The 13,804-nt window shown below is 39.2% G+C and overlaps 2 protein-coding genes across 4 annotated transcripts; one reads left to right on the top strand and one right to left on the bottom strand.

Annotated features, from left to right (window-relative positions):
- Positions 1-159: 159 nt before the first annotated feature.
- On the top strand, positions 160-7,315 carry ush1ga (Usher syndrome 1Ga (autosomal recessive)). 3 transcript variants are annotated; one of them, XM_086290637.1, is made up of 5 exons: positions 160-548; positions 3,454-3,907; positions 5,147-5,943; positions 6,492-6,543; positions 6,670-7,315. In XM_086290637.1, exons 1-4 carry the CDS (start codon positions 385-387, stop codon positions 6,493-6,495), a joined length of 1,419 nt encoding a protein of 472 aa, XP_086146763.1. In that variant the 5' UTR covers positions 160-384; the 3' UTR covers positions 6,496-6,543; positions 6,670-7,315. The 3 variants fall into 3 exon arrangements, with proteins under 3 accessions (XP_086146763.1, XP_086146762.1, XP_086146764.1); XM_086290636.1 differs by having other exon boundaries at positions 6,492-7,315; XM_086290638.1 differs by lacking the exons at positions 6,492-6,543; positions 6,670-7,315 and having other exon boundaries at positions 5,147-5,947.
- A 4,409-nt stretch (positions 7,316-11,724) lies between these two features.
- amn (amnion associated transmembrane protein) lies at positions 11,725-13,311 on the bottom strand. The gene has a single exon (XM_086290634.1). It carries the CDS (start codon positions 13,306-13,308, stop codon positions 11,920-11,922), a length of 1,389 nt encoding a protein of 462 aa, XP_086146760.1. The 5' UTR covers positions 13,309-13,311; the 3' UTR covers positions 11,725-11,919.
- Between the last annotated feature and the right edge of the window lie 493 nt (positions 13,312-13,804).

Here is a 13,804-nt window from a genome sequence, read left to right as displayed (position 1 = left end):
TAATAGCATTTTCAAATATCACAATACATTAAAGAACCAGGGCAGCTTTTTTTTTTTTTAGTAGAGTAAAGCGTGTTTCATGTCTTGTTCCCTGACATGTTGAATGTCACTTTAAAAATAAATAATATATCAGCTGGATATATGTTTGGGCGAATTGGGACCTTTCGGCCACCGGAAGCACTGTACTGCAGCGCGTCCTTGGATACCACCGACGCGTTCTTCACTGCGGTCTGTGTCTGATCTGACCAAATGGTTCTGAGTGAAAAGGGGGGTAAACTGCCCCCTTAGCCGCTCAGCTACCATTGTGTACCCACACGAAGAAGACGATGGTAGCAATATTGACGCGTCGGAATGGGGTCGAGCTGGGTGACTTAATTGTGCACCATGAATGACAGATACCATAAGGCGGCCCGGGATGGCTACCTGGACCTACTTAAAGAGGCAACTCGGAAGGATCTCAACGCGCCGGATGAGGATGGCATGACACCGACGTTATGGGCAGCTTATCACGGCAACCTGGAAGCTCTGCGACTGATTGTGTCGAGGGGGTGAGTATGATTTATGAGACTGTGCGCAAAATGATAAAGGGCCATAAACATGACGCATAAGCCCGTATGTTTCTGCAGAAATTGACATGGCTGCTTAAACTACGGGCGTTTTTGTAGCACAACCATAAAATGTTTACACTTATTACAAGACTTTTAACAGGCACTGAAATAACACTAAAACAATGTTTTTCTTTACTGTAACCTAATTTCAGTCTCACCAACAGAAAATAGCCACGTAGATATGCTGTTAGGCCAGGTCTTAAAAATATAGAGGCTGCCTTTTAATATGAATATATTTATAGCGTAGTAGCAGAGAAATATCAGAAATCCACAAAATCTGAATGAACCTTATGTCTTCAGATGGGGGGGATCTTAATATTCTAATTTAGACTTTAAATCTTTGTTTGATAAGAACAAAACCTCTTTAAACAGATAATTTAGACAGTGGCGTTGTTTCTGTGGAATTTTGGCTGAGGTTCAACATCCAACATTGTGATGCCACTTTAACCCTTATTATCCATCTATTTTCAGGTCACACACAGCTTTGAATTTCAAATAACAGCGTGTGTTATGTGTCATGTTCAAATGAAGCACTCTACCATAAATTTTAAAAGCTCAGCTCATGACACTGCTCAAAGTCATCTCATGATGTGGAGATGTTATTTCATGCTAGTGCAGAATCAGAGAATTACATGTAGAAAGAAAATCTATTTTGTCCTATAACAGACGCGCATGATTCCATGATGATAAGATGATGCAAGTTCCTTAAAACAGAGTTTGTCTTGGACAGTTTGCTCTATTCCCTCCGTAATATTTTGAAAATGTAATTCCAGTGGTAGAAAAAGAATTATCGAATTAATAGCAAATTAGATCATATTAGGGAGTTGTTGCATCTTTGCCGGTGTCCGTATTGAGCAAAATCTACAAATGTGATTGGTGTTCACATGGAACAGCCCATTTATCATTACATCTACTTGACCTGTTTTGCATCCCCCCCCCCAAATCCTCCCAAATGGGGCCATTATGAATTTAAAGTGTTTCTGAAACGTTCTCAACAGCAGACCAGACATATCATCTGGTGATAGCGGCTAAGCACCTCTGCTAATAAGAGCACATATAAACTACTGATTGACATGTGATGCTAAAATTAAACATCAAATCCTCCAATAATTCAACCCCAAGAGACCCCATTATATAAGATAAGTTTAATGCTGCCTGACATGCTTCATGGGAAAGATGCCTCCTCTGCCGTATTTGGCAAGTATATTACAGATGCAGTAACATCAAACTGTCACAGGGAGTAAAGAAGCAAACAGCCCATAATGTCATAAAGAGCAGATGAGGAAAATGTGTGCTCTACTGTAATCATCGACTTTACAAGGACAGGTATAAATTACATACATAAACCTATGAAGTTAGATGGCCCCTTACTGCAGCTACTGTATGGTATATAGAGTATAGAGATTGTAGAAGGTTCTAAGTATTTTGTCTCAACGTGCAACCTGAATATCTAATTTCAATTTATCTTTTCACCCGAGTTGAAAAGATAATGTCGTTTCAGTGTTTTACAGCACAAAAGGGCAATAATGATGCCTTTGTTTAATCTCTGTTTTATTGTTACTTTCTGGGTGGTTGGTGTTTACACTCACTCATGCAAACTGACAAAAGTCACTCTTCACATGAACTCAAATAATGCTTGTTTTTAAAGCTGCATATTTAAATCTATTACTGTCCATAAAGGTGGTGTGATTTGCTAAATTAAGCTATGGCGGACTTTGTACATACATTCCCAATGAAAACTGTGCAACAGCAGCCATCAATAATACAGCTTCACTTCAACAGTAGTTTCATGTCCTTGGTATCAGCACTCTGTATGTGGCTGTATTGGAGGAAATGGATAAGATACAAGACAGTTCAATAAGAATGTAAATACAGGAAGAGTGATGCCAGCAAAAGACTGTATACTTTTTAAAAAATCCACAGAAATAATAGCCTAAAATAAATTTACCTCGGTTTAGGTGTACTGGGCACACATAAGTTGTGCATTATGAATACATGCTGTTTTTGACCAGTTACCAGAAAGTTTCTTCATGGGATGCTAGTTTGTAAAAAATGATGATAATGAGCTGTAATGTGCGTAATCGACCTGTGGTGGGGTAGGAAATGTGCAGGGGCAAAAAAAAGGAAAATTTGCCCTCAAAGTAATCTAACTCAGCTGTAACAATGTGTTTTGTTCTGTGGACTTTAGTGTGACATTGCCATTCACGCGCTCATTCTTTTTACAGTTTCCTGTAATAAGATACAGGAAGTGTAGCTGTGGCACCAGCAAGCTTGTGGTCATATTACAGACTGACAGCAACATTACAACACAGATAGAGGTAACCCTAAGGTCGTGGAATGTCAGTGAAGGGCAATTGTTTCTTTTAAAGGATTCATTTAATTATGGTGCTTCCACTGTGGAAAAAAGAATTGATCCATTTTTCAATTGATCAAAACTACAGAAGATCAACAGTTATTTGCTGAAACTTAATGTAGTTCTTAAGGTTTAAATGATTAAAAGAGGTCCATTTAACATCCCGTAATTGGCAGTTCAGTGGTGAAATCACGGTCAAAAATCACATGATTACTCACAAGTGAGATATCTGAACACTAGTCAGAAAGAAAGAATCCTCTACCTCATTTTTTTTTTATATTAAATTAATTAAATATATTGTGTTTTACTTCATCTCATGTCTTTTTTTCTCTTTTTCATTAACTTGTGAAGCACTTTGGTCAACTTTGCTGCTTTTAAATGTATAAAAATAAAAATGACACTGAATTGACATTGACATATTTTGAATAAGAATGTCCAAATAGTCGATAAATTACTTTCTAAATGTGTCTACACTTTTCTTGTGACCTTCAGGGGAAACCCAGACAAGTGTGACATATGGGGGAACACGCCGCTCCACCTGGCAGCTGCCAATGGTCACCTCAACTGCCTTTTCTTCCTGGTATCTTTTGGTGCCAACATATGGTGCTTGGATAATGACTACCACACACCTTTGGACATGGCTGCCACGAAGAATCACATGGATTGTGTCCGCTACCTGGATTCCATCGCTGCCAAGCAGACAAGCCTTAATCCCAAGCTGGTCAGCAAGCTGAAGGATCGGGCATTTCGTGATGCTGAACAGCGAATCAAAGAATGCATGAAGATGCAGAAGAAGCACCACAAACGTATGGAGAGAAAGTTTTACAAGGAAGTTTCTGAGACGTCTGCATCAGATGTCATGAGTTTCTCCAGCTACACGAGCAGCTCTCTTAGCCACAAGCTGCTCAACTTAAACACAGCCACTGTCAGTGTGCCATATTCCCAGGTTTGTTGTTTGTAATTAGTTTTTTTGTTTTGGATTGTTGCCACCTAGAAAGAGCTTCTTCTCTTAATTGCAAAGCCTGAAAAGAGTAAGGATATAGAGTTCTCAACTCTATATTTTTTCATGCTTTTCCAGGCCTTTCCTTGCCACTGGCTTGAACTGCTGCTATACCTGTTTAGCCACAGACAAAATATGTTACACTTTATAAGGCATAAGCCACTTCAAGTGGTGAAAGACTATAAACTGTATGTAAAAGTTGGATGTAACCACCATGAAGTCTTCTGCTTTTTGATTCCTCATCGTGAGCATTTTGACTCCTGCCACGTTGGTGCTTTGTAGCCAGAAATGATTGTATATGAACAGGATAGTGTGCTAAAAAATATGTAGCAAGCTTGGTTAGCTGCCACTTTAAACTGGACAGGTACCTACTAATTGGTGACAAACTGATAAAATTCTAGACTACCTTGAAAAAAAAAAAAGACAAACTTCTTGGTTCGTCTGTACCGCCAAAATGTTGTCTTCAGATTTTTTCATGAAAAACCTTCAAAAAGCAGCAACAACACAGGTGAAGAAAACCAGACAGCTAGCTAACCCACCTGTCTGTTAAGCTGCCACATCCCTAACTTTAAGTCTTAACAGTAGATTAGGGGTGGGCAACTCCAGGCTTCTAGGGTCGATGTCCCTGCAGGTTTTAGATGTGTCCTTGAACCAACACAGCTGATTTAAATGGCTAAATTAGCTCCTCAACATCTCCTGCAGTTCTCCAGAGGCCTGGTAACGAACTAATCATGTGATTCAGGTGTTTTGACCCAAGTAGAGATCTAAAACCTGCAGGACACCGGCCCTCGAGGCCTGGAATTGCCCACCCCTGATCTAGATGGATTACTTATGGATGGATTGGTGAAACTGTGCAAAAGTTCATGATAATCCATTCAAAGATGTCAAGACATATAAGTAAAATTAATGTATTGCTTTGGGGAAAGCTATCAGTAGTAAATACAATGACAGTGTATTTCAATTTGCATGGAAGCACATCCAAGAATTCAAAACACATATACCAAGAAAGGATGGCAACAGTGTGAAAAATATCTACCATAAATAAATCTATTAAAATGTGTTACTACTAATGTAAGATAGACACAAAATTTAAGAATATTTGTCTCAAATTTGAAAAAGCTTTTAAGATGGAAGTCTTTCATTTCTGATGTGCGCCTCATTGCTGCATGCTTACTATCCTATCAGGCAACTCTCCATGCCACAAGCCGAGGGAAGACAAAGATCCAGAAGAAGCTGGAGAAGAAAAAACAAGGAGATGGCACCTTTAAAATCTACGAAGATGGTAGGAAAAGTGTGCGCTCCCTCTCTGGACTTCAATTGGGTAATGATGTCATGTTTGTCAAACAAGGGACTTATGTCAACCCAAAGGATCGTGCCCGGCGCAATGTTCGCGACATGTTTCCCAGAGACAATGACGATGCCATTTCACGTGCCATGAGTGAGCCAGACCTCCATGGACCAGATGTGGACTATTCTGAGATCAGCACTGATTCTGGACACGATTCCCTGTTCAACCGACCCGGTCTTGGCACCATGGTGTTTAGGAGGAACTATGTGAGCGGAGGAATGTTTGACCTTAGAAGTCACGATGCAGCCAGTGTGGCCCGTTCAGGCAATAATGTGCGTTTACGCAGTCGATTGCAGCAATACCCAAGTCTAGATGAAGACAGCATTGGCAGTGCACGCAGCCTACAGGAGAGAAATGTTGAAGAACTGCCTTGGGAAGAAGTTGAACTAGGGCTGGATGATGATGATGAGCCTGATACAAGCCCTTTGGAGGTCTTCCTCGCCACCCAGAGCATGAACGACTTTTTCTCCATCTTCAAAAGGGAGAAGATTGACCTTGCAGCGCTGTTACTGTGCTCCGATCATGACCTTAAGAGCATCCATATACCCTTAGGACCAAGGAAAAAGATCTTAGATGCCTGTAAGAGACGACGAGAGACTTTAGTTGAGCCTGACTACATCGAGGACACAGAATTGTGAGTGTTGAGATTTTTTGTTTCAATTTTAGTTTATTTTTTTTAAAAGGGACAATGCAGTTTAACATAGTTCAGATATGAAACACTATGGAGCATGAAACTGATGTGCTGCACATATAGTGTAGAGCTATTGCTAATTTTTAACTCTATTTGTAGCTATTGCTATTGTTCTAGTACTTTAATAGATCAGCTACTGCATTAGTCTTGATGAATCTTAGATATTTCTTTTCCTCCCTAATGTTTGGTCTTTATTAGTGAAGCACATACCTAGTTGTGACTAAGGTCAGATGACTGCAAGTCAAAAACATCCCATCCTGAAAAAATGCTTGTCTGGTCTGCATTTTGCTATCATCACTAAAACTGAAGAGCTGGATATAGAAAAAAGTATAGCTGAAATAATCAAAATCAATCTTTTACGGTATTAGGTCACATGCCAAAACACAAAGACAAAACTGTGTTTCTGGACTTTTTTTGTTGTCTTATTGTTATAGCTCTTGAAAGAATCTTTCATTTTACAAACATTCATTATTTTTCTTTCTGTTCTACAGATAACGAAAGATGTGGTCACCCATCCTGCTGTGTGCTCATCCGGCCTTAAAGGTTAGTGGAGCATTGCAAAGTAAATGTCACATATGGGCTGGATGTTAAACCCAAAAGGACACTGTCATGATGAATATATCAAGCATGAGATAAATCCTTAACAGGATTCCTTTACTGTCTTTTTAGCTCAGGATGATCACTGAAAATATCTCTGTTTGGTTTATTGGAGTTCCCCATGCTGCATGGTTTCACAAACTGAAAGACCCTTATCTGAGTGTAGCACTGTGCACATTGTATGCCGTTTGGCACAGTTAACAGAGAGATGATTGTGGGGTCTGTGTCCCCTGAACCTTTTAACCCCCTCGGGGTGAACCTGGACCTCATGTGCCTGCATTGCTTGTGCCTGTGCATTTGCTGAAAAGTGTATGTTGTTAGAAATACACTAGTGTGATTTCAGCTGTAACAGAATTTTTAATAACTATTTGTAACTGAAGTAACATTTACTTGTATTTGTATATTTTGTCTCTGTATATGTTTACATACAGACAGCCACGTCAGGTCTTGAGTAGCCCACTGGTAGTGAAGGCCAATCCTTTGTTGTTATTACACTTGTGATGTAAAATCTAATACCACAGTATTTTTTTAATAAGTGCATACTACACTGTAACATGTCTCTGTAGAATTAGACTAAAGTGGGATCATGAAATTGCGTTTTTGTTGTTTTTGTTTACTCTGAGTGCTTTATATTAATGTACCTTTGCTCAGTAGCACTTTAATGTTTACTATCTGAACTTTTGTAAACAAATGTAGGTTGAATTTACTCTTATTAAAAATGTTTTTAATGATGTAATTTGTTTAAAGGGTGTGTGCATGCACTACTTCTTCTTGCTATATAACATTTCATCTGAACTCAGAGTGACACTGATTGCAGAAAAAACCTCAGTTACATAATGCAGAGCATTAGCTCTAATGAGTGAGATTGAGTTCATGTGTGATATCATTTTTCTGGGAATGCCCATTCATTAGTGAGATAGCTTTGACTGATCACTAAACATCCTGCTTTAGTCATCTCCTGTTTACAGTTTGCATTTGAAGCTTCTTCTAAGATAATTGTGTGTGTCTGTATTTGAAAGACACACATAAGGTGTTTTCACAGCGGCAGTGCTTAATCCATGTAAATTGAATTCTGGTTCATTTTTCCATTTGGTGCTGTTCATATGTGCAGGTGTGAACACAGTAATCACACTCATTTGCAGACCAAAACAGAGACTGACACTGACCGCATCAAGGCCGCTTTGAAGAAGGTGGTTTCTGTATCGTTCCAAACAGACTCCAGAGCGGTTCATTTATGGTATGAATGTTATTCGACCTCAATATGAACCAGTTACCCAGTGTACATTACAAATTTGAGCTAAAAATCATCCAATAGCCACATATACTTTGTATTGTCAGTGCGGCAAAGTACTATAGAAGTGCTAAGATCTGTATGGGCTAGCAACTAGCCATGAGAAGAACATAAATTCTCCATGTTCTCCATTAGTCCAGAACATAGCAAATTGTTCTTGTATCTACTTTTGTTGCATAAGGACAATGGGTAAACTGAACAAACTGACACAATTTGATTTGCTTGGAGTTCACTTAGATTTTTCTCTGTGTGAAAAAATAAACCAAACAACAGGAAAAAGCTACAAGTTTACAAACACATCAACTGATTCTGACCAGAGTTAACGAAGTATAGGTGTGAAAACGCCATTGTTGTATCACCATAGTGATAGTACACGATTGCTGATCCCGAATATCATTGTTCCGTCTGTGCTACATGACAGGAAATGAGGAAGTTGTCTCAGTGGATAAAACTAATTTTAAAAATGGCTCAAATGTCATCTGTAAATTATATTGCTGTATGATAATATTAGTTTTACTGAAATTTAATTAAATTGTCAGTTTTGGAGTCTGTAATTGAGAACTAGGGAGGATGTTCAGTCCCTAGGCTCAAAAGCAGTCTCAAAGATCAGATGGGTCAAGTTTCGAAGAACAACACATGGCAACTCTTAGCGGTAATACAGTGGAGAGTTTGAAGGGCAATAAACACAATGTTAACATCAAAAACAAACTGGAAGATTGCACAGTTGAGATGTCCAACATGCTTCTGCTACAAGACATGGTATGTGATTCCTGCATTGACAGCCCGAGTAAAGCCCTAAAATTCTGCCTGACTTGCCCTATTCCCTACTGTGAGAGCCATCTCAGAGCAGGAAAAAGCCAAATTTCAAAACCATCACTTAGTGGATCCACTCCATGACATCTCATTTTGAGGTTCATAAGCTTCCTCTCAACTATTTCTTCCTGATGGAGGACTGATTCAATTGTCTGGACTGCGAGAGAGAGAAGCACAAATTGAGGTCTCAAAGATACAACACAATATAATTTATTTACAGGGTAAAATGTTCCTAAAATTTTCTAAAAAAGGAGTAAAAATCATTTGGAATACAATGGTTTTGCAATCTTTTACTTACAATCTGGGGCTCACTTAGTCAGTAGATGTAGCATGTGTTATTTTTTGTGCTTTTTGTTTGTAGACTGAGCACCAAAGGAACTGAGGGAGATTAGTGAGAGTGCCTCAGGAGTTGATAAGGCAGTTGAAACACCGCAGAGCATTGACTGCATGATTTATTCATTCATCTAGTTGCATTATGATTTTGTCCAGTTTCCTTCAGGTTTGTGTTATCATTGAACAGTAGTTTCCTAGGCTGCAGAGAGCTGTGGAGAAGGCCAGAAAAGGGACAGTGGAAGTGCCTTAAGGAGAACAAAAAACAGGCCCATATACAGACTGAAGGCATTCAAGCACACCTGGGGCAAAAGAGAGCATATTGTAATAGTGTGGCATTTTAAGACAAAGACTTTATTTTGGAAACGAATGTGTTGACAGTATACAAAGAACAGGAATTTCAACTTTTGGGATATTTATACAGAAGAAGTACAATGTTTCTTTTGATGTTGGTTTTTTTGATAAACCAAAGAAATTTCACATCATGGCATTTTTCAACAATGACAGAAGTGTGGAGGGAAAAACCTGCAGAACCGCACATAGGTCAGCAATCTACCTTAACTAACTATGGTGAGGCAAAAGCAAAGAGAGAAAAAAAGCAATGACAATAAACAATGCATCGGTTACCTGATATATGTTTCTTTTGTTTGTGTACACGTGTCTTCTGCTTGCCCTCTTCTCTCTATGTAAGCTGCGGGTTTCTCTGATTCCAGACCTGCATGCAAGTCATAATTCTTACATGGTTTGTTGCCTCTCTTTGATCTTTTCTCTTTACTATCCCATCACCTAAAGCAGTCAAAGCAGAAGGTGACCCTCCTGACCCTGGTTTGTACAGAGGATTCTTCTGTATAAGGGTTTTTGGTTTGTTTTTTGTTCCCACTGCCACTCACAATCAAATTGCTATTTTCTTTTTATGAAAATAACAATTTCCATAAAGGTCTTACCTTGCAATATAAAGTCCTTTCATATTCAAATATAATTTAATTAAATTAAATTGGCTTGTTTACAAGGGTACTCAGAGTGGAAAAAAGGAATGACCGCTGTATGTCTACCTAATGTGAACATGAACTGCATGGATCATCGAATCTTTTTACACCCAAATAGTAACAGATATTACACAGGAACTGTACAACCTGATTTTTTTTCCCTATTTTTTTCCTCCTGCAGTGGAAAGCTGAGCATGATTTGCAAAAGTGGTGAGTTTCACTCACAACATGGGTTTTGTTCCACACGTCATATTTGGTTATTTGAGCCTCGGTGAAAGTCAAGATATAAACCAATCCTGGTAATAACAGTCGTTTTCAAGGTGGTTCCACGCCTAATACTGGAAAAGGCCTCATACGAATTGTTACAGCGTGTTTTTTGTTTTGTTTTTGTATTTTTTTTGGGGGGGGGGTTACATTCATGACACTAGGGATGACACTTGGTGTGTATCAGTGTCTTCTGTGTCTACAGTATCTGATCCAGACTATGATGACTACTTTGATAATGAATTTATTCAGCAACACTGCAAGTTTCATATTTTTTCCTTTGAATGAAAAGTCTTACATCGCAGGCGTTCGTGTTTTTCTTAGGGTGACGTTAATGACCCTTTTTTTTTTCTTTAGTTTACATTTTCCAAGCACGATGTCGAAAAATAAAGTGGTTTATTGTTTCTGGATTAAGCATAAAACAAACACAGTTTACTTTGTGTTGTGTGCAAATTTTGCATGCTAACATTAGCATTTAGCTCAGAGCACTGCTGTAGTACTGCCACACAGAGCTGAAATTCAATATAGTGTAAACAATCATGAGAAAAACCTCTATATCAAATTAATGGTACTAAATCATCCGTGCCAGTCCCTCATCTTTCTACCCTGCCTAACCCTGACACCGGAGAAGACTTTTTAAAATGCAAATAACCCTTCAATACATCACCCACCCACCGCTTGTCATATCTTATTTTTATTTCCACATTGTCTATTTCCCCCTTTTTTTTAAGACTCCAGAAGTTTGACCTTTGACCGAGACACCTGACCAACATCAGCCCATGGCAGCACAGATACCCGGAACATCCCGACTTTGAATACTCATGCCAAGCCATGAATTTACAGAGCCTTTACTTGGGAAAACACTATATTGAAGCAGAGCTGAGTGAGAAGAGTATCGATCGAAAGGGAGAGTAAAGTAGCAGCTGCATCACCGGGAACAATTTTTCCTGGTGCGTGGGAAAGAACAGCGGATGTTTTTCTGCCTGGCATACTGGTGTGGAGCCCATCTTGGAAACTACTGATATTAGCAGGATTGGTTAATATGTTGCCTATCACCAAGGCTCAGTTTCATTTCATAATGTTACTGGTCCTGTCAAGCTGCTCCATAAATTCATGGCCGACTTCACTGAACCTTTGCTCTGGTCAATGCAGAATGATGTATATGCTAACAGATTATGAGCTGCCTCCACTGTGAGCTTGTAAAAGAAAAGAAATGGTCTATTATGACTATTTATTGATGTTACATAACAAGCTTTGTAAAGATATTGTATAAAGAGCTTTTTAACCCCCACAATAGATAACATAGAAGTTTAAAGTGAATAGTGGTAGTAAATGCGCACCATGGAGAAAACTATGCAGCACATGAAGTGTTAAGGATTTACTGCAGCTTTTTGAAACTTTATTGCTCTTAAATGTGATGCGAATGAAGAGGAAAACACACAATTGTCTGCCAGCAATTCTTTTATTTGCGTTACAGATTTATTTGGTTATTCGAAGATTTAGTGCCTGTCGCCTAGGTTATTTACATTGTTCAGTGGTAATAAAACTGTATACAACTATATACTTTAATTTGTGGGATTTAAAATCATTCAATTTGAAACAAAAGTACTGTCATTAAATGCTAACATATGTTCATCTTTAGGCAGTAAAATCTGTTTCACTCTCATCATAAACTGGGTTTACAAAGTGTACAGCTGTCTGAGTCATCGAGATTGAATTACTAACTCCAGTCCCATATAGACTAGGAATGTCAGGCATCATAGTGGGCTGGTCAAACATAGGATTATCAAACCCATGGTCAAGAGGTCCACCGAGATCTGGTATGTTGTTTCTATTTTTGAATCTGTTCAGTGTTGGCATTTGAACAACCCCTTTATGAATCAAGACACCCAAGATAATGAGTGTAATCAGCAGTAAAACTCCAAAAACAACTCCAACTGCCAACCCTGCACTATCTCCAGTTTCCTCAGAAGAGGTCTGAACTTCAACTCCGGAGATTCCCAAATTAGAGCCATGAGAACGAGCATCCTTCATTATGTCCTGGGCCAAAGCTGCTGACTGTATTCCCTGCTCTCCATCCAGTATTACTATCTGGATTTCAGATAACGTACCAAGACTGATTATCCCCATCAGCCGCTGTGGCTTTAAGACTTTGGACATCCCCAGCTGAATGGACTGGTATTGTGGCAGGGCAAGAAAAAGGTGACGGATTCGTTCCCTGTAAGTCTGAAGGTTAAAACCGTCATCAAAAAGGAGGGTAACAATGGCACCACACACATCACAACAGTGTCCTGTTGGGCGAAGAGGGTTCTTACAATTTGGAGAGTCACACGTTACTGTGCTACAGATCTGCTGATGGTGTACAGAATTCCCACAGTCACAACCAGAGGGATCCTCACAGGCTGGGTTTCCGACAGCAACAGCAGAGGATCCATGAAACTGCAGTTTGCCCAAACTTGAGCTGAGATACTGGGAGAACTCAGACTGGGTAGTAAATGTATCCCCCAGCACAGACACAGATTTGACAGTGATGCTAGAATGACTAGAGCTGGTGTCCACTCTGAAGGAGGAGAGGGCTTTAAAAACAACATCATCGTAATGGCAGGGGACGCTCTCCTCGTGGACAGAGAATAGGAAGTTTCCTTTCTCTAGGTCATTCAGAGTTGCAGCTGCCTGCCATAGAGTTGGATCGTACCACTGAAATGACTCTGAATCTTTAAACTCGGTCGTGACACCCGTTCCACAGCCTGGGTCCTGCCCGGTGACAGCATAAAATCCAGCTCCTGAATTCAGGATGAACTCCCCATCAACTGGCAACCTCATCTCCAGCACAGCATGAGTGGTCTCCACAAACACAGACACTTTTCTTTGAGCCGAAAACTGAACTATGTCATTGCCACAAGGAATATCGCCTTTGTCCCAGTTGGTCTTATTCTCATAGTTTGTATCAGGAATCCACTGTTTATATAGGGCATTTGCTACCCCAACGAGACAGAAGAGCAAGAGCATGTCTGGTATTTTCAGCATCCTGGGTAATTGTGACAGCCTAAAAGAATATTGCGTGACCTTTGTTTCAAATCTTGTGACTAACACGAGTGCACACAGCTTACTAAGGGCACTAAACCAAATCAGCCTGCTCAAGCAGGTAAAACATTTACATTTTCTGCTACAACAGACCGGTTTTATTGGTAATACCAAAACATCCTTACCACTGCATTTTCCCTTCAATGCATTTCTGCTTAGAACTAAAGTAGATATGAATTATTTAGGTTTATATTGCTGCTATTGCCACTGACACTGCTATTTGTATACTCACTGAATTACATTAAGTCCAATGCAATCAAATGTGGTGATAATTCTGCTTCGTCAGTAATGCTAATTCTCTGATCGATGCAATAATTTAGCTTCTGGTCTAAATTTTATATATATATATATATATATTGTGGAGCAGGGAAATTATTTTACTGCTATTGTTAAATAATCATCATTATTACCATTGCATTAATAATATAATCTGCAGTAT

Source organism: Aulonocara sp. 'chitande type north' Nkhata Bay, linkage group LG4, assembly GCF_057382095.1.
Source record: "Aulonocara sp. 'chitande type north' Nkhata Bay isolate Kocher_YH1m ecotype deep benthic linkage group LG4, A_spYH_male_GT1.1, whole genome shotgun sequence".
Taxonomy (NCBI): Eukaryota; Metazoa; Chordata; class Actinopteri; order Cichliformes; family Cichlidae; genus Aulonocara; species Aulonocara sp. 'chitande type north' Nkhata Bay.
Note: the sequence above shows the minus strand (reverse complement) of the source record. Positions and strands in the feature narration are given on the sequence as shown.

Excerpts from the sequence above, each read along its gene's own strand:
- amn (XM_086290634.1), bottom strand. The coding sequence starts at position 13,308 with ATGCTGAAAATACCAGACATGCTCTTGCTCTTCTGTCTCGTTGGGGTA.
- ush1ga (XM_086290637.1), top strand. The coding sequence starts at position 385 with ATGAATGACAGATACCATAAGGCGGCCCGGGATGGCTACCTGGACCTA. Across the intron at positions 549-3,453 it reads CGACTGATTGTGTCGAGGGG|GGGAAACCCAGACAAGTGTG; the intron begins GTGAGTATGATT and ends TGTGACCTTCAG. Across the intron at positions 3,908-5,146 it reads TCAGTGTGCCATATTCCCAG|GCAACTCTCCATGCCACAAG; the intron begins GTTTGTTGTTTG and ends CTATCCTATCAG.